Source organism: Manis javanica, chromosome 2 (genome assembly GCF_040802235.1).
Source record: "Manis javanica isolate MJ-LG chromosome 2, MJ_LKY, whole genome shotgun sequence".
Lineage (NCBI taxonomy): Eukaryota > Metazoa > Chordata > Mammalia > Pholidota > Manidae > Manis > Manis javanica.
Window position 1 is genome coordinate 155668986 of NC_133157.1, and position 24909 is coordinate 155693894.

The 24909-nt window shown below is 36.2% G+C and overlaps 1 protein-coding gene across 2 annotated transcripts in view; it reads right to left on the minus strand.

Moving 5' to 3' along the window:
- The window catches only part of CPA6 (carboxypeptidase A6), a 314361-nt gene that overhangs the window by 31999 nt on the left and 257453 nt on the right, over positions 1-24909 (minus strand). For both annotated transcript variants that reach the window (XM_036998195.2, XM_073229623.1), the window contains 2 exons: positions 10055-10165; positions 9471-9561 (listed from right to left, as the gene is read on the minus strand). In XM_036998195.2, the coding sequence (XP_036854090.1) occupies positions 9471-9561; positions 10055-10165 (202 nt within the window). The remainder of the gene's footprint in view (positions 1-9470; positions 9562-10054; positions 10166-24909) is intronic.

Sequence of the window (24909 nt, forward strand, 5' to 3'; positions counted from 1 at the left end):
TTACAGAAAGCCCATTTTTAAAAGGTTTTGGGTATGAGTTGCATAAGGAACATGAAGTATAAAATAGGGAGATGATGTGAGATTTGCATATAATCAGGATTAGGAAAAATAGGATTTAACAGTGACTTCACAAAAGGTAGAACAGCTCTTTTTAGTGGTGTATTAGCTGGAAAATATGTGTTTTGATAGCAAGAGGAGAAAATGAAAGCTTTTTGTATTTTCTTTAAGTTTCAGAAACAGGAGGATATTCAGTTTAGTTTTGTGATCTGCATATTGCAAAAACATGTGTAAGTTATTGATGAGTTACAGGAGTGCTGAAAGGAGTTGATAATATATTCTTTAGCTAAGTAATACTAAGAAGATAGCAATAATCGCTTACTAATATTTCTAACAGGTACATTGTTATAAAGGCCAAAGTAGTATGGATGGTAATTAAATATGAGAATTTGAGATAGTAGCAATAATGAAACTAAAATGGTAAAATATAAATCAAACCCAGATCCCTAGCTATTAGGGGTTTTAGGAAATGCAGCCTTTATCTTTTTAGCCTCAGCAGAACAGAAAGGCGTATTTGAAAGAGGCTGGAATGGAGAGAGTATGCCTACTTTCTGTGATATGCACTACAGACTTCATTCAATACAAGAGAAACTTAAAATGCCTAAAATAACAACAGAGGGTGGTGGGAACAAGATGGCAGAGTAGGAAGATCTTGAGCTCACCTCTTCCCATGGACAAACCAAAACTACAGCTGTCTCAGAATAACCTGAAGACTAGCACACAAATTTTATGGAGCTAAGGATATAAAGCAAAAGCCACATCAAGACAGGTAGTTAGGAATGAATTCCCTGGTGTGGCAAGCTAGATGGGCAGCACAACCACACAGTCCCTCCCTGAGAAATGAGGGGTCAGAGCCCCACATTGGACGCTAAATTGGCTGCACAAGAAATGTTGAAGACTTTCTTAAATAAAAAAGGCCATAATCAGAAATAAGAAAATTATGAAATAAATGATCTCATTGGCAAAGGAAAACAGTAAAGGTAGTGAATCACTTATGCAGCTAATATGAAGGTTAAAAGACAAAAGTAATAAAATTAGCTATATCTACAATAATTAGTCAAGGGATACACAAAATAATAAGATATAAAATATGTCAAATACATAAAATGTCAGGGATGGCTAGAACATCCTTTTATAATGTGCTTGAAATCAAGGAACCATCAACTTAAAACAAAGTGCTGTATAGAAAAAACTACATATTATACATATGAACCTTATGGTAATCATAAACAGAATGCCTATAATAGATACAAAAATAAAAGAAATATAAATATAACACTAAGGAAAGTCAGAAGTCACAAGGGAAGAGAACAAGAAGAAAATAGACAACTACAAAAACACCAGAAAACACTCAACACAATGGTAATAAGTACATATCAATAGTTTCAATGTAAGTGCCCTAAATGCTCCAGTCAAAAGATATAGGATAGCTGAATGGATAGAAAAGAGAAAAGACCCATCAATATAGTGCCTCCAAGAGACTTACTTCAGATCTAAAGACATACACAGACTGAAAGTGAAGGATGGAAAAAGATACTCCAGGCAAACAGAAATGAAATGAAAACTGGGGTAGCAAAACTTGTATAGACAAAATAGACTTTAAAACAAAGACTGTAATGTGACAAAGAAGGATATTGCATAATGATAAAGAGATCCATCCAAAAAGAGAATATAATGATTGTAAATATCTATACACCCAACAGAGAGGGACCTTGAATGTATAAAGAAAATATTAATAGATAAAGGGATAAACTGACAGTGGTACAATAATAGTAGGGAACTTTAATGTTTACATCAATGGAAAGATCAGGTAGAAAGCCAATAAGGAAATATTAGCCTTAAATGACACATTAAACCATTTGGACTTAATAGGCATATACAGAGCATTCTATCCAAAACCAGAAATATGCACAGTCCTTCCAGGTGCACATGGAACATGCTCCAGGAAAGATTGTATGTTTGGGCACAAATCTTGATAAATTTAAGAATATTAAAATCATATCAAGCATCTTTGATGACCACAACTAGAAATCAATTGCATCAAAACTGGAAAAAATATGAGCATGTAGAACATGCTACTGAACAACCAACAGGTCAACAAAAAAATCAGAGGAAATAAGTACCTTGAGACAAATGAAAATGGAAACACAATGTTCCAAAACCTATGGAACACAGTAAAAACAGTTCTAAGAAGGCAGTGCAGGCCTACCTCAAGAAACAAGAAAAATCTCAAACAATCTAACCCTATACCTAAAGGAACTAGAAGAAGAACAAATGAGGCCCAAATTTAGTAGAAGGGAGAAACATCACTAATTATCAGGGAATTGCTAATCAAAAACACAGTGAGTTATCACCTCACAGCAGTCAGAGTGGCTAATATCAACATGACAATAAATAAGCATTGGTGAGGATGTGGAGAAAAAGGAACACTATGCCTTGTTAGTGGGAATGAAAATTGGTGCAGCCCCTATGGAAAACAGTATGCAGGTTCCTCAAAAAATTAAAAATAGAACTACATTATGGTCCAGCAATTCCACTTCTGAGTATTTATACAATGACAATTAAAAGAGTAATTTGTAAAGATATATGAACACCTATGTTCATTGCAGCATTGTTTAAAATAGCCAAGATATGGGAACAATTTAAGTGTCTATCGATAGATGAGTGGATAAAGAAGGTACAGTATATATAAAAAAGAATGACATCTTGCCATTTGTGACTACATGGATGGACCTAGAGGTTATTATGCTAAGTGAAATAAGTCAGAGAAAAACAAATACTTTATGATTTCACTGATATGTGGAATCTAAAAGACAAAAAATGGAAAAACATGCAGAGAACAATCTGGTACTTGCCACAAGGATGTGGGAAACAGGTGAAGAGGATTAAAAGGTACACACTTCCAGTTGTAAAATAAATAAGTCACAGGGATATAATGTACAGCACAGTGAATATAGCCAACAATTTATTTTTTAATGATATTTTAATAACTTTGGTGAGAGATGTAGCTAGACTTTTCATGATTACTTTGTAATGTATATAAATGTTGAATCACTATGTTGTACACCAGAAAAATAATATAATATTGTATATCAAGTACATTTTAATTTTTAAAAAATCACCAAAATGGTGACGTTTGAGAGGAAAACAAAAACGAAACAACAAAACAAAATCAGTAAGAACCAATTCTTCATAAATTTTGGTATTCATTGTCAGCTCTCCCCAGATATCTAAAGGACTTGAAAAGACAACATTTGGAATAAAAAGAATACTTTAAAGCTACTAAGTTTGTTTTGAAACTGATAGTATTGCTCTTGTGGTATTTTCACTTGTAGGAAGCAGCAGATAAAGAAAATTGCCAGGCATTGGTAGGTTCTCTGTGGTCAGGTACAGGTAAGATTGTTTAGAAAATTATGGTAATGATAGAAGATTTTAAAACCATCATCAGGAAGTCAGGCCAAGACTAATTCTAACTGTGTTAATATCTAAAATGATAGCTGGATCAGGAAATATGCAAGATTGTGGCAGATACTATGATAAAAGCTCCTGCTATAAACATCTCTGCATGTTCAATAAATCAATTTAAATACAGAGTGGATTTCTCAAGAATGTTCCTAACATGACAAACATGAAAAGGGAGCAGGAATGAGGATAGGTGACAGTAAACTAAAGCCATTTTGGGGTGTTTTCTACTCTTGGAGGCTTGTTTCAGTGACTGCTTGTGATGGAGGCAAAGGGTCAGGGTTTGAATCCTCAATATGCAGGAAAGGGGAGTAAGACCTGGATGTATACCTGAAACCCGCACAGTGGTACTTTCAATGAAATCGTGGGATACAAAAAAACCCCTGCCTTTATGAGAAGATACCAAGCCCTGGCTTGGGGGAAAAATATCTCACTGGAGAATTCATAATAATAAGCCTAACATCACATGTAAATTTAAACTAGGTACACGGTATGAGGTGGCCCAAGATCAGACACAGCACTTGGAGAATCTTTTTTTTTTAATTAAAAGTATCATGGATATACAATCTTATGAAGGTTTCACATGAACAACATTGTGGTTTCAACATTCACCCATATTATCAAGTCCCCCCCAACACCCCATTGTAGCCACTGCCTATCAGCTTAGTAAGATGCTATAGAGTCATTACTTGTCTTCTCTGTGCTGTACTGCCCTCCTCATGACCTACCTATATTGTGAGTGCTAATTATAAGCACTTGGGGAATCTTCTGCTACTCTCTTACTATACATTCCTAGGCTCTTTCTTTCTATGTGTTCGATAATTTTGGATAAAACAGTCCCAGTCTTATTATTCTTTTGATACTAAAACTACTCACTAGAAGCCTAACATTGTTTAACTCTCTAAAAGTAGAGTACCCATTCACGGCAAGCTGATCCCTACTAGGTCAGACTAATGGTGAAGACAGGGCTACCGGAGTAAGTCAGACTTGGCTTCCCATTCTGGCTCAACTTGTGTGTAATTTGGAGCAAGTTTCCTAATTTCTGTGAATTTTTCCTAATTTCATATTTTATTTATCAGCAAAATAGGGACAAAAATAGCATCTACCAATGAAAAATTCATCTGGAGCACTTAGCACATGCTTGGCACATAATGAATCCTTAATAAATGTTAGCCATATGTCAACAACAACAGTGAACAAGCCCCATTTGATCTAAATTTCTAAATCTTTAGGATTCTATGCCTTTTACTTCCCTTATAAAAAGCACAATACACAGAATAATTTAACTCATTGGTTCTCTAATTTTTAAATTTCTCTACCAACTTCCACAAATTTTAGGTGTTAATGTTTCTTTTTACTCTAAATTCATTTTAAAACAAATAGTATTAGCCAACAGATTTTCCCTTCATATTTCTCCAGAATCCCAAATAATTTCTTGGGAGTTAGATTAAGACTCATTAAATCTTTCAGCCTTAGTAAGTGAAGTAGATTTACTGAATATTACCAATGGTGGTTGATAGGGAATACTGAAGATAATTTACATACTTTTCAGTAAGATTTAATCAAAATCCTCATTAGACAGACATCTTTGAGTTCCAAAATCCCTTCCTAGATATTTTAGCAATGTTACCTTTTTTACCCTCTCCTTTCCCCAAATTTAGTCTCTGAAATCCCCTATATCATGTTTTTTAAATAGCAGTTCAGCCCAGGTTCTTAGGTAGACTAGCTCTCTCAAAACCAAAGCTCTTTAGAAGGAGGAACTCATCCTCTTAGAAAGCAGCCAGTGACCATCTACTGTTCTTTCACAAGCATTGGCTAAAAACAACCAGTTTATAGTAGTTTCCTTTCTCACTTTAGGTGAGCTATCAAAATATCTGCTTGACCAAAACAGGACCCCCGCTTTTTTATCGAGTCAGGGGGTGTTGGCAGGAGAAAGACATATGTGGAGAGGGGCATATGTGATTGGGCTGCTAAAAATAGGGCTTTCTCCATATTCCATGTAATTTACAATAGCAGGTAATTCAGTGTTCTGAAAGAGTAGTTATATTTCAGTAAGTGCCTAACTGGTTTCTAAATGGTAATTAAAATTTTTTGTAATAGCTTTATGGAGCTATAATTCACATATCATAACATTCACTCATTTGAAGTGTAAGATTCAATGAATTTTAGTATATTTACAATCATCATCACTGTCTAATTCTGAAAAGTTTTCATCATCCCCAAAAAAGAAACCCTTTACCTATTAGCAGTCATTCCCATTTTCCTCTTTCCCTAGCCCTTGGCAACCATTAACCTACTCTCTGTCTCTCTGGATTTGCCTATTCAGTATATTTCATATAAGTAGAATCATACAATATTTGTTATTTTGTGACTGGTTTATTTCACTTAACATAATGTTTTCAAGGTTCATCAATGTTGTATATATAAGTACTTATTCATTTTTTATGGCTAAGTAATATTCCACTGTATGTCTATACCATCATTAGGTGTTAGACATTTGGGTGGGTTTCTACTTGTTGGCTATCATGATTAAAACTTCTGTAAACATTCATGCACAAGTCATTGTATATGGACAAGGGTTTTCATTTCTCTTGGGTATATACCTAGGGGTGGAATTGCTAGGTCATAAGGTAACTGTTTAACTCTTTGTGAACTATTAAACAGTTTTCCAAAGTGGCCACATTTTTTACATTCCCACTGGCAAATATAAGTGCACCAGTTTTTCCAACCCTTCAGAAACACTTGTTATTGCCTGTGTTTTTTATTTTAGTCATCTTAGTGGGTGTGAAGTGGTACCTTGATGTGCATTTACCTGATGCTAAAGATTTTGAACAACTTTTTATATGCTTATTTCCATTTGTAGTTTTGCTTTGGAGAAATGTCTGTTTAAATCACTTATGCATTAAAAATTGGGTTGTCTTTTTATTGTTGAGTTTTAAGAATTCTTTTCATATTCTGAATACAAGACTTATAAGATTCATGATTTGCAGTTGTGTTCCCCTATTCCATAGTTTGTCTTAATAGTATTTATGTTTAGGTATTGCTTGAATTATTCAGGGGTTAAATCTTAAATGTGGATATAATCCAAACCCTTTGTCTCTTTCCTAGATTTATTCCAATCTGGCAAAAGCAGCACTCACAGCATTTCTAAAAGAGTGCATCCTGTAAGGGCAAAACATCCCAGGGCCTACAGAGAGTATGTACGCAATTAACTTTGGCAAGTGAATGAATGAAATTCACGTTTATTCTTTGTTTCCGCCACTACTCTGACTTGTTGAGTCCTTCTGCTAGACTTTCCCCAGGGGGCTATGAAGTATTGGAAAAGTCTGTCAGTTTCCACCTGTATGCTCTCAGCTCTGTGTCTACAAATTTTTCATGGTAGAAAGCAGTTTCATGTTCTAGTCTTGAAGTTTGAGATTCACTGACCTCAGAGAAAGAACAATTGCTTTTGTCAGTTCAATGTTGATTCTACAGTGTTTTCAGTAGTCCTGGGCATTTCTGTGTCATTTAAACTTAGGTGCTCTTGACCTTAGAGTAACAACTTGGAGTTGTACTTAAGCAACAACCCTCAATGAGGTTCAGTATCCCCTTGACCAAGCAAATAGCTGTGGGGGATGGATGTGATGTTGTGAGTCGGGAAGGCCGCCTCTGTCTGCCAGTCAAATCATCTGAATCTACTCTGCAGACTTTGTGAGGGATCGATGGTCCCAGCCAGGCTTGCACATTTCCACATCACTTACAGTGGTCTATCAAGGTCACTTTGTAAGTGACACTTAGCATAATCCCTTGTACATCTTGAGTGTCGACTCACAGGAAGAATCAGAATGATTCAAAAATGGGAAGAATCAGAGGAATTCTAGTTGGGACTGCCATCGAAACTATGAAATCAAAGAAAGCACACATATGAAAAAATAAGCTGCACAAAGGAAGAACAAAGGAAAGCAAGACACTCATTAGTAACTGGATATAGACAAGAGTCTAATTTCACACAGGCAGAGCTGGCTGGCCTGCTAGTGTTACTCAGCTCAGTTACCCACTCAGGTGTTTGTGGGCATCATGTATATGACATCCCTATGGATGCAGGCACCTCCCAACTAGTGAAATGGGATACATTGTTATGAGCATGCAAAATGATGCCATCAGGGAGGGAAAAAAGACAATTTCTAGAAAGGTAGTGCTCTTAGGGAGCTAATGTGAACAAGTTTGTTGTCTCAGTTCAGGTTGAGGAAAACAATTTCTAGATCTAAACAGCCATTGGAAATACCGTTGTGCAATGCTTTTTCATCCCCACTAAGTACATGTAAGCTTACTTTATGGCTCATCATGACAATACTCTCCTGAAGGAAAGAGGCGATTTTACAAATAATTGACCTGAGGTTCAGAGGTGAATTGACTGTTCTAATGGGTGGGGGAGGAGGATCAGTGGCTGATATTTAGGCTCCTGTTTAGGAGCTAGGACTGAATTAGGCATGAAACATGTAAATGCCTTTAATTCCTATAAGAACCCAATGAAGTAGATACTATTACTATAATTTGATAGGTGAAAGAAATTCACCCAATCATTGAGTTAATAATGGTAGAATCAAACCATATCTTTCATATTTCAGAGCCATTTTCTTATTGCTCTACCACATTCTCATTTGCCAGTTCTAATATATTCAGGGAGGTTACCTGGAGCGGGGTGTAGGGAAGGAGTCTGAGCCCATGTCCAGTTATCCTGTTGGATGCTGGTAAGCATGGGAGGACTGGCATCTAATACAGTACCCAGAGCAAGAGAGAAAGAGTGATTTCATGGAAGGCCTTTTTCTAAGGGACTAATGGAAGACTTTCTATTACACATGGCCTATATTTTGAGGGAACTAAGGAGGTACTCTGAAGAGAGCAACTCCTCAGAACTGCATTTTTGATACCTGGCAACAGGAGGGAGGGGAAGGAGAGTATGATACTAGTGAAGGAAACCAGAATGTGTCACCCCAAAATACGTCTCTTTAACAGAAAAAGTATTTTGAGCTTGAAGACAATTAAGCAAACAAACCTTACTCTGCTGGTTCCCTTCCACATATTTACCTTCCCACAGTTTGCCGCCGTTGGAAGCCTAAAACTGCCTTCCTTTGTGCTGTCATTTCTTTACAAATTTATTGCTCTTTGTTGAAGATACTAGATAAGCCTGAGTTCTAAGTTGCCACTCTGAGTAATTTTTCATGAGTTTTCTCCCATGTGACAGGAGCTGCCCACATTAATAAACTGTTTTTCTCTTACTATATAATTCCTGTAAGAATCTCTTAAGACCTCTAGCTGAAAACCCAAGATGGGCAGAGGTAAAGTTTCGCCTCTATACTAGCAATGGCTAATTTTCTCTCTCTTTCCCTCTCTCTATCTCTCTCTCTTTTGGTACCTCCTTGCTTCTTTATTTTGCAAAACAGTTTCCTTCCTTAAAATGACATCTTCTCCTTACTTGAAAGGCAGGTATCAGTGAAACATGGAGTGTAGCAGAAATATATTGGCTCTGTGAGTGGCCAACCGATGTATGACACATCTGACTTGGTAGATTCTAGACAAGGATTTGGCAGCTATGCTCATCATAGACACATGAAGGTGGGATCAGTGTTACTCTTAGTGAAAGGATGAAAATGTTTAACCAGATTTTTATCACAATCCATAATTCCTGTTTTAGTGTCTGAATGACAAATATTCCTCAGTTTTCTGCTTTTACATCTGTGTTTAAATTTTCAATTTTCAGAATTGGTTTGACAGATTTAAATCTTTGATATTTACATATTTTTAAAAAACCTTTCATTTTCTTTTGCAAATACAGCTACAAATTACATGCTAGGTTTTCACATACAGAAAAACATAAGTCTTACATTAGAGACCTACTGGGGCTCCTCAGTTTTGGAGAGTGAAAGCTGTGGAAACTTTTGGATCTGAATCCTAATTAGTCGCCAACTTACCACACCATTTCACTTTCCAGTTACGATTGGCATCAACTCCACGGCAGTGAAATCTTGAGTTCCTTGACCTTGTCTTTCTCCAAAATCGGTCCTAGATGTATTTGAAAAAATAGGTGTGGAAAAAAATCCTTAAAAGGTTATTCATGCAAAACTTCAGTAGTTCAATCAGTGAATGAGTCACAGCAGGGAGGGTAGAGTTCCTCTGGGAACAGACAAGTCCAGGAAATGAGAAGAGGACTTGGATTAGCAGCGTTTACCCAGCTTCATGCTCCAATTTTTGCCACTTGATATCTCTTATTTTCCTGTGGCCTCATTTCTTCAAAGGCAAAATCGAATAAACTGGATTGGACTAGTGATTTTTCACAATTTAATTGGAAGGAGAAATCTTTATTTATGTGAAATCTTATGCAAAGCCAAACATATAAAATAAAGAAGTTGCTGCTATGTTAGGGGAGGGTGTGAAGGTCTCTTTTAGCTTTGGAATCACTAAGCGGTTGGCCACCAAGCTTCCTTCCTGTTCTACTAACTGTTTTCTATGATTTACTTGGTCTCTTTTTATCAGTTGGATAGATAAAATAACTTACATTGGTCCAGCTAAAATGGTATCCATCAACATTAAACACAGGCATGATATAGAAATACAGATGATTCAACATTTTTCTCATGGTTGGGTCACTCCTATAGGTTTGAAGAGCCTAAAATGCAAAGATGACAATTTTCTTACAAATTGATCCCAAGTACAGATTTAGAAAAAAATATGAAAAATCCTTTCTATCCATACCAAATATGATGGTAGCTACATAATATCAAAAATATTGTTGGTAGTTGGTAGTTAAAAAATAACAAGCTATTATGAACTATTCTCTTTGATATCACATATTCTTTATTTAGACTTTTGTTTCAAACTCTTTATTGCTGATAGCATTTTAGCAAAGGTGGCAAAACAGATTAATTGGGCAGCCTCTTGCAGTATTTCAGATCTGGCTAGATTTTAGGCTAATTTAAGGAACAATTTAGATATGTCTTTGAATAATCAGTTATTTTTTAAGATTCCACTCAGTTGCGTACCAAATAATTATCAAAATATTTTTATATCTTTACATGATATGTCATGATACAGGCTAGTTATATATGTCACTTGCTTATTTCTAATTGGAACCAGACTCAAGTATTGGAATTTATTGCATAACACTCTGTTCTCTTCTGACTTTTCTATATAAAGTTTAATGGACAATATCATATCTCTGTCATCTTTATTGTGACTTCTTTGAAATCTTGCTCTTGGGACTGGGTATTACTTAGAGTGTGTCTGACCCCAAGCCCGAAGATTCTGTACTATAGATTTGGCCTCATATGGAAAAGCATCCTATCCTGCCTTTTCTTCCTCCAGTGCAAGTGACCACCATGCTTTTGTACTTAATATTGCCTACTTCATTTTAAAATGACAGTGTATTTTAAGCATGTAGAAAAAGTAAAGAGAAGAATATTGTATCTATGTGCCCACCAACTACATTTTGCCCTATTTATCAAATCTTTTAAAAAATTGAGGACTTATAGATAAAGCTAAAGCTTCCTTTTTATCACTCCTTGAGCTTGTTTTCCTCCCCTCCACCAAGGTACTCACTATCCCAAATTTGACATTATCATATCCATGCATGAATTATGTTTTGCTACATATATATATGGATCAGGAACAATGCATAATATGCGTATGCTTTGAAATTTCATGCAAATGAGATCGTGATGTTCAGTCATGTTCAGTCTGCCTTTGTCTCTGATATTATACTTTTGACACTTGTTAAGTTGATGATTTATTCATTTTATTTGCCATATGGTATTCAATAACAGGTAAATGCACAGTATATTGATCCCTTATTTTGTTGATGGACAGTTAGGTTGCTTCACATATTTCACTGTTACAATGTTGCAATCAACATATTGCACATTTCTCCTAGACAATGGTGAGAATTTATAATAAATATCTAGGAAGGGATTTTCTGGGTCATGGATTCACATCCTTTCCACTTTACTAAATATTGCCATTTTCTCTCTAAATCAGCAAATATTCTCATCTGCAGTGAATGAGAATTCCATTGCTCTCTCTAGAACCTTACCAACCATTGGTATGGTTAAGCTTTCAATGAAAAAAAATTTAATGGATATGAAATTGTGTTTTGTTTTATTTCACACTTTCCTGATTAGAAATTATATTGAAGGGTTTTTATACAGTAACAGTCCATTTTATAAATTGCTCATATTTTTGCCCATTTTTCTATTAAATTCTTATTCTTTTTATATTCTGGATATTATTCCTTTGTGTGGCTATATGCATGTTCATGAACATGTTCCTTTCTTGTAGCTTATTACTTCCTATTTTCAAGTTTTTGCTGTATATGAATTAAAAAACTTTATTATCATTAAATCTATAAGTTTTAAGAACCCATATCTGAGAGCATAAAGATGTCATTCTGTATTTTCTTCAAAAACTCATTTAAAATTTTATTTTTCAAATGTAGGCCTTAAACCTCCTAGAAAAGATTTTTTACATGTGATGTTGGGATGTGTTAATTTATTTTCCATTATGAAAGACCAGTTATACCACTGTATTCATTTGGATGGTTCATCTTTTCCCCAGTGAGTTGGCATGCCACCTAGGTCAAATGTCAAGTTTTCATTTGTGCATAGAATTGCTCTAATGCACTGGGGTTTATTTTATACCCACTTACCAAAATGACACCATGGTTTATATAGACTCTGTTGATAGAATTTGTTGGTAGGATGTCTCCCCTTGATTTACCACTTCAGAATTGTCTTGGCTATTTTTGACCCTTCTCCCTTCATATTAATTTTGAAATCAAGGTTGAGCACATTAAAGATGTGTTTCACACTAAGTTGTTTATATTTTTGCCATTAATAGATATTAAATTTTAGCAAATAATCTTTCTTCATGTATTAACCTCATCGTGTAATTGTTATGATCAATTTCATCAAATAATTTTTTATTGTTAAATCACCCTTGTATTCTTGGGATAAGCCCATTTAATTATTATATATAGTCTTATTATATTGGCTGGATTCAGCTTGCTAATATTTACATCTATATTCCTGAGAGAGATAGGTCTGTAATTTCCTTTCTTATTTTGTCCTTGTCTGCTATTGGTATCAAAATAATTTTGCTCTATTATTATTTGAGTAAAGCATCTAGGCCTAGAGCAGAAATTAATTATATATAAAATAAAGATACAATGGGGAAGATTGTTTCTTTGCCTTTTGTTTCATTGATTTTTGCTCTTTATTGTTTCTTTTGTTGACTTTTGTCTTTTTCTAACTCCTTGAGTGGGAAGCTTAGCTCATGAATTTCAAGAACTTATTCTTTTCTAATATATTTATTTAAACTATAAACTCCCCTTCAGTTATTACATTAGCTACATTCTGTATGTTTTGATATATAATAGCTTTGTTTCCATTCAGCTGTAAATATTGAAAATTTTTCTTAATTTCTTTAAACTATGAATTACTTATATTTTTATATTTTAAAATATGTGAATTTCCTTTTTGAAGTTATATTTAAAAATAATTTCTAACAACTACATTACAGTCATAATATGGTCTATGTGATATGTCTTTGGCATTTCTTGAAACTTGCTTTGTGGCCTAGCATATAGTCAATTTTTGCAAATGTTTCAATTGTGCTTGAAAAAAGAATTGGCATTCTTTAATTCTTAGGTATGGAGTCTGTGTTTATTAGATTGTGTTTATTAATTGCATTGTTTATATCATCTATATTGCTAAAATTTTTGTCTGCTCTCAATGAGTCAGAGTTGTGTTTAAAAAACATTATTTTAGATTTGTCACTTTCCTCATAATCCTGTCAAATTTTGTTTTGTATATTTTGAGGTGGCTAATATGGCATCATTTTAAAGTTCTTTTGTTTCAAAATAATACATTAAATAAGGAAGCTGTTCTCTAGCATTCTATTCTGGAATGGACTTAGTTTCCAAGACTTGCCAGAATGTGTTCTTCCTCTGGCAAATAAATAGGGTGTCACTGTATTGCATATGCTATCTTTGTGATTTTTATAACTCTCCGAGAATTGCAGCCATTCTCCATCTGGTCAGACAACACGAGAATGATCACAATGTGAGGACTGTTCAGTACTGAATAGGAAGACTGAGAGACCTCCTTGCTTAAATGCTTTAAGTAATAGGACATATATTGTTTCTTTTTTATAGTTTAGGTGGAGTTTCTAGAAAAAAGATGACCATGTTACTTTCTATTTCCTATTATTATAACATGAAAACCATAAAGAATGTAAGGGTGTGCTTTCCTTCTAATGTGTAGGATACTTTTTAGCAACCAATTAACACCACCCGTACACACAGAAAAGGAGGTATCTGCTAATCAGATTCCATCTGGGCTTTACAAACTTAATTTCTTGACCACTATTGTTGCTTATGAGGAAGATGTAAGTTGTGATCTGAAAGCCAGTCACAAAGCAATGCACCACATGCCTCAGTGTGGCAGTCTTTAGGTACTACATTCACCTTACTGCAATTTATTTTAAGAATACTTCACCATAATGGATTTTGGTTTTAAATTAAAAGATATTAGAGAAAGTTTTGAGTATTATCTTTTGTCAGGAAAATGATATGTTTGGTATTATTAGGTCAGGGAATTTCTAAGTTGATTAAGAAAGACAAAGGATGAATCCATTTGATAGATACCACCAACCAAGACTATTTTGGCTTCTTCATAAATAAATAAATAAATAAATATATATCTATATATATATATGTATGTGTGTGTGTGTGTGTGTGTGTGTGTGTGTGTGTGTCATATGCCAGAATTCACGAAATAAACTTTGGTTAAATCTGAAGACACTTTTTGAGTAACTGAAGTCTTTAATGGTGTGACAAAGTTAGGTTCAAGAGTTTCCCTCCTTTTCACTGTTTTTGGATAATTTGTTGGATGTTGAGTTCGAAGAGCCCTACAATAACCTGGAATACTGGGGCATTTTTTCTGAGGATCAATGTTACTGACTTTTACAAAGATAGCTTTTAAATTTTCCATTATTTTTGTTTTACTTCTGGAATCACTACAGAGGACCTAAAAATATTAATCCACGCATTCAATGAAGGACACGCTGGGAGAATTAGGCATAGCACAGCTGAGGTCAAAGAAGAGGCAGAGTCACTAATCAGGTTGAAGATTATCCTCACCTGACTGGAGTGGTGTAAAATTATTTAGAATAAAATTAAGTAGTAGTATTAAAGTAGGTGCATCTCAACACAAAAGAGGTATTAAAACTTGATAATAGGAGAATTAATTAGAGCAGCAGGAAGTTTCCATGGAAATTTTTAAAAGAGAGCTTATTCCCTGGTTTTGGCACATTTTACACATACAACTTAAATTCTCTTCATTAAAAGATTTTGTTTTTTGTGTTACACATTTTTTTAAATTAAAAGATTTTTAAATTATATAGAGGTACATACGATAAAATGCACATGTTACTTTATGGCTCATTAATTTTGATATGTATATGCATTAACCACGACCCAGATCAAGATATCAAACGTTCTCAATGATTTTTTTTGCCGCTGTCATCTATTCCACCCATCTCTCCAATCCGCTCCCTTATGGCAACCCACCAGTCTGTTCTCTGTGTTTCAGTTATTTCAGTTTGTTCATTTGTTTTTTATTTTAGATTCCACATGTAAGTGAAGTCTTTTGGTGTTTGTCTTTCTCTGACTTATCTCTTAGCATAATACCCTCTAGGTCCATCTGTGATGTTGTAAATGGCAAGATTAAATTCTTTTTTTAATGGATGACTAATATTCCACTGTATATATCCATTCAGCTATCTTTTTTATCCATTCATCTATTGATGGACATTTAGAAATTTTTTATACTTTGGCTATTACAAATAATGCTGATATTAACATAGGAATGCATATATCTTTTCAGATTAGTGATTTTGTTTTCTTTGGCTAAATCCCCAGAAGTGGAATTGCCGGGTCATACGGTATTTCTATTTTCAGTTTTTTTATTTTTTATTTTGAGAGGGCATCTCTCATATTTATTGATCAAATGGTTGTTAACAACAATAAAATTCTGTATAGGGAACTCAATGCCCAATGCACAATCATTAATCCACCCCAAGCCTAATTCTCATCAGTCTCCAATCTTCTGAAGCATAACGAAGAAGTTCTTACATGGTGAACAAATTCTTACATAGTGAATAAGTTCTTACATGGTGAACAGTACAAGGGCAGTCATCACAGAAACTTTCGGTTTTGATCACGCATTATGAACTATAAACAATCAGGTCAAATATGAATATTTGTTTGATTTTTATACTTGATTTATATGTGAATCCCACATTTCTCCCTTATTATTATTATTATTATTATTATTATTATTATTATTTTAATAAAATGCTGAAGTGGTAGGTAGATGCAAGATAAAGGTAGAAAACATAGTTTAGTGTTGTAAGAGAGCAAATGTAGATGATCAGGTGTGTGCCTGTAGACTAAGTGTTAATCCAAGCTAGACAAGGGCAATAAAACATCCACGGATGCAGAAGATTTCTCTCAAAACGGGGGGGGGGGGTGAGGTTCTAAGCCTCACCTCTGTTGATCCCCAATTTCTCACCTGATGGCCCCCCTGTGACTGTGCCTGTCTTAGGTTGTTCCTCCCTTGAGGAATCTTACCTGTCTCTGGCTAACCAGTCATCTTCTGGGGCCATACAGGGAAATGTAATGTTGGTAAGTGAGAGAGAAGCAATATTGTTTGAGAAGGTTAGCTTTTTACTTCTTTGTAGATTTATGCCCTGTGGCTTCTATGCCCAGCATTTGTCTTGAGGTATCTTTACCACTTGGAGGAATTATGATACTCAGTAAATTCGATATGAGGCACGAATTCTATTTATGGGTTGTAATTAGGAAGGAAGAAGAAAAGCTATAGAAGTAGCAGGCGGAAGAAAACATGTGAAGATTGATTATTTCTTTGACATATCTTCTTGTAGAGTAACTTAAGCATGTATAGGTTTTAAACTACTAACTAACTTGTGCACACATATTAACATAATAGGAATACAGTTACATAACGAAAGAAGACCTATAATTGCCAGCCATCTCCAGTGAAACCAAGAAAACCTGTTAGGCATCCTAGGCATTTGTGAAAATTTATCTATGATATGATGGATATTGTCCAACTGTACATGAACAGTCTGAGAGAAATCAGACAAGTTAAAACAACCCATTCCTGGGAACTGTTCACATCCCTTATGTTCTTTTAACAGTAGATAGTCTGTAGTTGTAAGATTTTGGAGCACTACAGCTTGCACTTCTCCTAATTCTTGATTGAGTTCTGACAGTATGGATCCAGTCAAATTTGTTGTTTTACTGTATGCACAAGCCAGCTTAGATATCTCCTTCTTCATTTCCATGGCAAGTCCAGGAACTGGTGGGATGAATGCAGCTACAACTGTAGCAGCGCCTGGATCTTTGTTGAGGTTTTTTGATGATCATTTTCTGATATGACTCTTCCAGAGAGTGCTGATGTTGGAAGTTCTTCTTCATATCGTATCTTAGTTCATTTTCTGGGTAGCCAAATTAGGCTTTGATCCTCTGTATAAACACAAACAAACCGTTTGCCCACACTTTGATATGCCCTTTATATGATTGTGTAGAACTCATTGGAGGTCACCACACAGGAACTGCTTTTTTTTTTGTTATCATTAATCTACACTTACATGAAGAATATTATGTTTACTAGGCTCTCCCCTATACCAGGTCCCCCCTATAAACCCCTTTACAGTCACTGTCTATCAGCATAGCAATATGTCTTAGAATCACTACTTGTCTTCTCTGTGTTGTACAGCCCTCCCCTTTCTCCCACCCCTCCCATTATGCATGCTAATCTTAATACCTCCCTTCTTCTTCCCCCCCCTTATCCCTCCCTACCCACCCATCCTCCCCAGTCCCTTTCCCTTTGGTACCTGTTAGTCCATTCTTGGATTCTGTGATTCCGCTGTTTTGTTCCTTCAGTTTTTCCTTTGTTCTTATACTCCACAGATGAGTGAAATCATTTGGTATTTCTCGCTCTCTACTTGGCTTATTTCACTGAGCATAATACCCTCCAGCTCCATCCGTGTTGCTGCAAATGGTAGGATTTGCCCTCTTCTTAAGGTTGAGTAATATTCCATTGTGTATATGTACCAAATCTTTATTCATTCATCTACCGATGGACATTTAGGTTGCTTCCAATTCTTGGCCATTGTAAATAGTGCTGCGATAAACATAGGGGTGCATTTGTCTTTTTCAAAATTGATTGCTGCGTTCTTAGGGTAAATTCCTAGGAGTGGAATTCCTGGGTCAAATGGTAAGTCTGTTTTGAGCATTTTGAGGAACCTCCATATTGCTTTCCACAATGGTTGAACTAATTTACATTCCCAGAAGCAGTGTAGGAGGGTTCCCCTTTCTCCACAGCCTTGCCAACATTTGTTGTTGTTTGTCTTTTGGATGGTAGCCATCCTTACTGGTGTGAGGTGATACCTCATTGTGGTTTTAATTTGCATTTCTCTGATAATTAGCGATGTGGAGCATCTTTTCATGTGCCTGTTGGCCATCTGAATTTCTTCTTTGGAGAAGTTCAGCTCCTCTGCCCATTTTTTAATTGGGTTATTTGCTTTTTGTTTGTTGACATGCATGAGCTCTTTGTATAATTTGGATGTCAACCCTTTATCAGATATTTCATTTATGAATATATTCTCCCATACTGTAGGATGTCTTTTTGTTCTATTGATGGTGTCTTTTGCTGTACAGAAGCTTTTCAGCTTAATATAGTCCCACTTGTTCATTTTTGCTGTTGTTTTCCTTGCCTGGGAAGATATGTTCAAGAAGAGGTCACTCATGTTTATGTCTAAGAGGTTTTTGCTTATGTTTTTTTCCAAGAGTTTAATGGTTTCATGACTTACATTCAGGTCTTTGATCCATTTTGAATTTACTTTTGTGTATGGAGTTAGACAGTGATCCAGTTTCATTCTCTTACATGTAGCTGTCCAGTTTTGCCAGCATCATCTGTTGAAGAGACTGTCATTTCACCATTGTTTGTCCATGGCTCCTTTATCAAATACTAATTGACCATATATGTTTGGGTTAATGTCTGGAGTCTCTAGTCTGTTCCACTGGTCTGTGGCTCTGTTCTTGTGCCAGTACCAAATTGTCTTGATTACTGTGGCTTTGTAGTAGAGCTTGAAGTTGGGGAGTGAGATCCCCCCTCCTTTATTCTTCTTTCTCAGGATTGCTTTGGCTATTAGGGGCCTTTGGTGTTTCCATATGAAATTTTGAATTATTTGTTCCAGTTCATTGAAGAATGTTGCTGGTAATTTGATAGGGATTGCATCAAATCTGTATATTGCTTTGGGCAGGATGGCCATTTTGATGATATTAATTCTTCCTAGCCAAGAGCATGGGATGAGTTTCCATTTGTTAGTGTCCCCTTTAATTTCTCTTAAGAGTGACTTGTAGTTTTCAGAGTATAGGTCTTACACTTCTTTGGTTAGGTTTATTCCTAGGTATTTTATTCTTTTTGATGCAACTGTGAATGGAATTGTTTTCCTGATTTCTCTTTCTATTGGTTCATTGTTAGTGTATAGGAAAGCTACAGATTTCTGTGTGTTAATTTTGTATCCTGCAACGTTGCTGTATTCTGATATCAGTTCTAGTAGTTTTGGGGTGGAGTCTTTAGGGTGTTTTATGTACAATATCATGTCATCTGCAAATAGTGGCAGTTTAACTTCTTCTTTACCAATCTGGATTCCTTGTATTTCTTTGTTTTGTCTGATTGCCGTGGCTAGGACTTCCAGTACTATGTTAAATAACAGGGCAGAGAGTGGGCATCCCTGTCTAGTTCCCGATCTTAGAGGAAAAGCTTTCAGCTTCTTGCTGTTCAGTATATTGTTGGCTGTGGGTTTTTCACAGATGGCCTTTATTATGTTGAGGTACTTGCCCTCTATTCCCATTTTGCTGAGAGTTTTTATCATGAATGGATGTTGAATTTTGTTGAATGCTTTTTCAGCATCTATGGAGATGATCATGTGGTTTTTGTCCTTCTTTTTGTTTATGTGGTGGATGATGTTGATGGATTTTCGAATATTGTACCATCCTTGCAAACCTGGGATGAATCCCACTTGGTCATGGTGTATGATCCTTTTGATATATTTTTGAATTCGGTTTGCTAATATTTTATTGAGTATTTTTGCATGTACGTTCATCAGTGATATTGGTCTGTAATTTTCTTTTTTGGTGGGGTCTTTGCCTGGTTTTGGTATTAGGGTGATGTTGGCTTCATAGAATGAGTCTGGGTGTATTCCCTCCTCTTCTATTTTTTGGAAAACTTTGAGGAGAATGGGTATTATGTCTTCCCTGTATATCTGATAAAATTCTGAGGTAAATCCATCTGGCCCGGGGGTTTTGTTTTTTGGTAGTTTTTTGATTACCGCTTCAATTTCGTTGCTGGTAATTGGTCTGTTTAGATTTTCTGTTTCTTTCTGGGTCAATTTTGGAAGGTTGTATTTTTCTAGGAAATTGTCCATTTGTCCTAGGTTTCCCAGCTTGTTAGCATATAGGTTTTCATAGTACTCTCCAATAATTCTTTGTATTTCTGTGGGGTCTGTCGTGATTTTTCCTTTCTCGTTTCTGATTCTGTTTTGATATGTGTTGACTCTCTGTTCCTCTTAATAAGTCTGGCTAGAGGCTTATCTATTTTGTTTATTTTCTCGAAGAACCAGCTATTGGTTTCATTGATTTTTGCTATTGTTTTATTCTTCTCAATTTTATTTATTTCTTCTCTGATCTTTATTATGTCCCTCCTTCTGCTGACCTTAGGCCTCATTTGTTCTTTTTCCAATTTCGGTAATTGTGACATTAGACCTTTCATTTGGGATTATTCTTCCTTCTTTACATATGCCTGGATTGCTATATACTTTCTTCTTAAGACTGCTTTTGCTGTATCCCACAGTAGTTGGGGCTTTGTGTTGTTGTTGTCGTTTGTTTCCATATATTGCTGGATCTCCATTTTGATTTGGTCATTGATCCATTGATCATTTAGGAGCATGTTGTTAAGCCTCCATGTGTTTGTGGGCCTTTTTGCTTTCTTTATTTCTAGTTTTATGCCTTTGTGGTATGAAAAGTTGGTTGGTAGGATTTTAATCTTTTGGAATTTACTGAGGCTCTTTTTGTGGCCTAGTATGTGGTCTATTCTGGAGAATGTTCCATGTGCACTTGAGAAGAATGTGTATCCTGTTGCTTTTGGATGTAGAGTTCTGTAGACGTCTATTAGGTCCATCTGTTCTAGTGTGTTGTTTAGTGCCTCTGTGTCCTTACATATTTTCTGTCTGGTGGATCTGTCCTTTGGAGTGAGTGGTGTGTTGAAGTCTCCCAGAATGAATGCATTGCATTCTATTCCCTCCTTTAGTTCTGTTAGTATTTGTTTCAGATATGTTGGTGCTCCTGTATTGGGTGCATATATATTTATAATGGTTATATCCTCTTGTTGGACTGAGCCCTTTATCATTATGTAATGTCCTTCTTTATCTCTTGTTACTTTCTTTATTTTGAAGTCTGTTTTGTCTGATAGTAGTATTGCAACACCTGCTTTTTTCTCTCTGTTGTTTGCATGAAATATCTTTTTCCATCCCTTGACTTTAAGTCTGTGCATGTCTTTGGGTTTGAGGTGAGTCTCTTGTAAGCAGAATATGGATGGATCTTGCTTTTTTATCCATTCTATCACTCTGTGTCTTTTGATTGGTGCATTCAGTCCATTTACATTTAGGGCGATTATTGAAAGGTATGTACTTATTGCCATTGCAGGCTTTAAGTTTGTGGTTACCAAAGGTTCAGGGTTAGCTTCTTTACTATCTTACTGTCTAACTTAACTTGCTTTTTGAGCTATTATAAACACGGTCTGATGATTCTTTATTTCTCTCCCTTCCTATTCCTTCTCCTCCCTTCTTCATATGTTGGGTGTTTTGTTCTGTGCTCTTTTTAGGAGTGCTCCCATCTAGAGAAGTCCCTGTAAGATGCCCTGTAGAGGTGGCTTGTGGGAGGTAAATTCCCTCAACTTTTGCTTGTCTGGGAATTGGTTAATCCCTTCTTCATATTAATTGATAATCATGCTGGATACAGTAGTCTTGGTATGAGACCCTTCTGTTTCATTGCATTAAGTATATCATGCCATTCTTTTCTGGCCTGTAGGGTTTCTGTTGAGAAGTCTGATGATAGCCTGATGGGTTTTCCTTTGTAGGTGACCTTTTTTTTCACTCTGGCTGCCTTTAATACTTTGTCCTTGTCTTTGATCTTTGCCATTTTAATTATTATGTGTCTTGTTGTTGCCCTCCTTGGATCCCTTGTCATGGGAGTTCTGTGTACCTCTGTGGTCTGAGAGGCCATTTCCTTCCGTAGTTTGGGGAAGTTTTCAGCAATTATTTCTTCAAAGACACTCTCTATCCCTTTTTCTCTCTCTTCTTCTTCTGGTACCCCTATAATGCGGATATTGTTCCATTTCGATCGGTCACTCAGCTCTCTTAGAGTTCTTTCATTCCTGGAGATCCTTTTATCTCTCTCTGCATCAGCTTCTCTGCATTCCTGTTCTCTGTTTTCTAGTCCATTAATGGTCTCTTGCACCTCATCCATTCTGTTTTGAAGTCCTTCCAGAGCTTGTTTTATTTCTGTATTCTCCTTCCTTAGTTCTTGCATATTTCTCTGCAAGTCCATCGGTATGCTTATGACTTTTGTTTTGAATTCTTTTTCAGGAAGACTGGTTAAATCTCTCTCTCCAGGTTCCTTCTCAGGGGAAGATGTAGCAGATGCCGAAGCTGTCTGGGTTAGTCCTGTCTGGATCAAATTTTTTTGCCTTTTCATGTTGATAGGTGCTATTGACTGTCAGCTGGCAGAGCCAAACTTTCCACTTGCTACTGGCCTTTCTTTACTGGGACAACTGCGACCCCTAGTGGCTTGTGTTGGGCAATTGTGTGTGGACTGGGTCTTTGTGTCTTGCCCAGCCGGTATTGAGGAAGCTCCCTTGCTAAGGGTGTGGCCAGCCTCAGGCTGCTTCTCTGCTTTGGCAGGGCCCTGGAGGGGTAATGATGGACAGGGGGCTGTTTGGCTGTTTACCTCTGTGGGGGGTCTCAGAGCTATTGCCCAGGGGGTTAGTGCGCCCGGGTTTCCCTGGAATTTCCAGCTTCTGGACCGTGACCTGGGTTGTTTCTGTCCAGCTGTTGCATCCCTGTCCCTTTAAGACTTTCAAAAAGTACTCGCTTTTCTTTGTCACAGGGGCATCAGCTTCGGGACCCGCTCAGAGGTCTTACTGCCCTGTTTCCCTAGTTTCCAGCCCTCCATGCATGCACTGTGTCTGCACTCTGGTGCAGATGGCTAGGGCTGGGTGTTTAGCAGTCCTGGGCTCCCTCTCCCTCCCCGCTCCAACTCCTCTCCTCCCACCGGGAGCTGGGGTGAGGGGTGCTCGGGACCCGCTGGGTCGGGGCTTATATCTTACCCCTTTCACCAGGCGCTGGGCTCTCGCACGTTTGGATGTAGTCTGGCTGTTGTCCTGTGTCTTCTGGTCTCTCTTTTAGGATTAGTTGTATTTGTTGTATTTTCAAAAATATATATGTTTTTGGGAGGAGATTTCCACTGTCCTACTCATGCCGCCATCTTGGCTCCGCCCCTATTTTCAGTTTTTTGAGAAACCTCCATACTGCTTTCCATAGTGGCTTCACCAATTTACATTCCCATCAGCAGTACAGGATGATTCTCTTTACTCCACATCATCACCAACACTTGTTATTCCTTTTCTTTTGGATAGTAGCCATTCTGACTGGCATGAGGTGATATCTCATTGTAGTTTTGATTTGCATTTCCCTGATGATTAGTGACGTGGAGCATCTTTTCATGTGTCTGTTGGCTGTTGTAAGTCTTCTTCAGAAAAATGTCTATTCAGGTCTTCTGTCCATTTTTTAATTAGGTTATTTGTTTTTTTGATGTTGAATTATGTGAGTTCTTTCTGGGTTTTTTTTGTTTTAGCTCCTTATTGGATAATAAGATATTGCAAATATATTCTCCCATACAGTAGGTTACCTTTTTATTTTGTTGATGGTTTCCTTTGCTGTGCAGAAGCTTTTTGGTTTGATGTAGTCCCACTTGTTTATTTTTGCTTTCATTTTCCTTGCCTGGGGAAGACATACCCAGAAAATAGGACTAATGCTAATGTTCAAGAGTTTACTGCCTCTGTACTTCTAGGATATTTTTGGTTTCATGTCTTACACTTAGGTCTTTAATCCATTTTGCATTATTTTTGTGTATGGTATAAGACAATGACCCAGTTTTATTCTTTTGCATGTAGCTGTTCACTTTACCCAGAACCATTTATTGAAAAGAGTGTCTTTTCCCTTTTGTATATTCTTGCCTCCTATGTCATATATTAATTGACCATGTAGGTGTGGGTTTATTTCTGGTATGTTTTGTTCCATCAGTCTATGTATCTGTTCTTGTGCCAGTATGATACTGTTTTAATTACTGTAACTTTGTGGTGTTGTTTGAAATCAGGTTGCTTGATACCTTCAATTTTGTTCTTCTTTCTCAAGAAAAGCTTGGGCTTTTCGAGGTCTTTGTGATTCAGTACAGATTTTTGGATTATTTGGTCTTGTTTTGTGAAAAATGCCATTGGTATTTTGATAGGGATTACACTGAATCTGTACATTGCTTTGGACAGTATGGCCATTTTTTTATTAAGGAATTATTGATATAAACTCTTATGAAGCTTTCACAAGAAAAACAATGTGGTTACTATATTCACCCATATTATTGAGTCCCCTCCATATCCCATTGCAGTCACTGTCCATCACTGTAGTAAGATGAGTATGACCATTTGAAAAATATTAATTCTTCCTATCAAGGAACACAGAAAGCTCTTCTGTGCTCCCCATTTATTTTTGTCTTCTTCAATTTCTTTCATCAATATTGTATAGTTTTCAAAGTATAGTTTTCATTTCTTTGGTTAAATTTATTCCTAGGTATTCTATTGTTTTTTATGCAATTGTAAATGGGATTGGTCTTTAAATTTCTCTATTTGCATATAGTGATGCAACAGATTTCTGTATATTGATTTTGTATCCTATGACTTTTCTGAATTTATTAATTATAATAGGGTTTTTTTGGTGGAGTTTTTAGGGTATTCTATATATAGTATCATGTTATCTGCAAATAGTGACAATTTTAGTTCTTCCTTACCAATTTAGATGTCTTTTAGTTCCTTCCCCTGCTGATTGCTGTAACTAGGACTTCCAGTACTATGTTACTAAAAGTGGTGAGAGTGGGCATCTCTTTCTTCTTTTTCTTATTCCGGATCTTAGAAGAAAAGCTTTGAGCTTTTTGCCATTAAG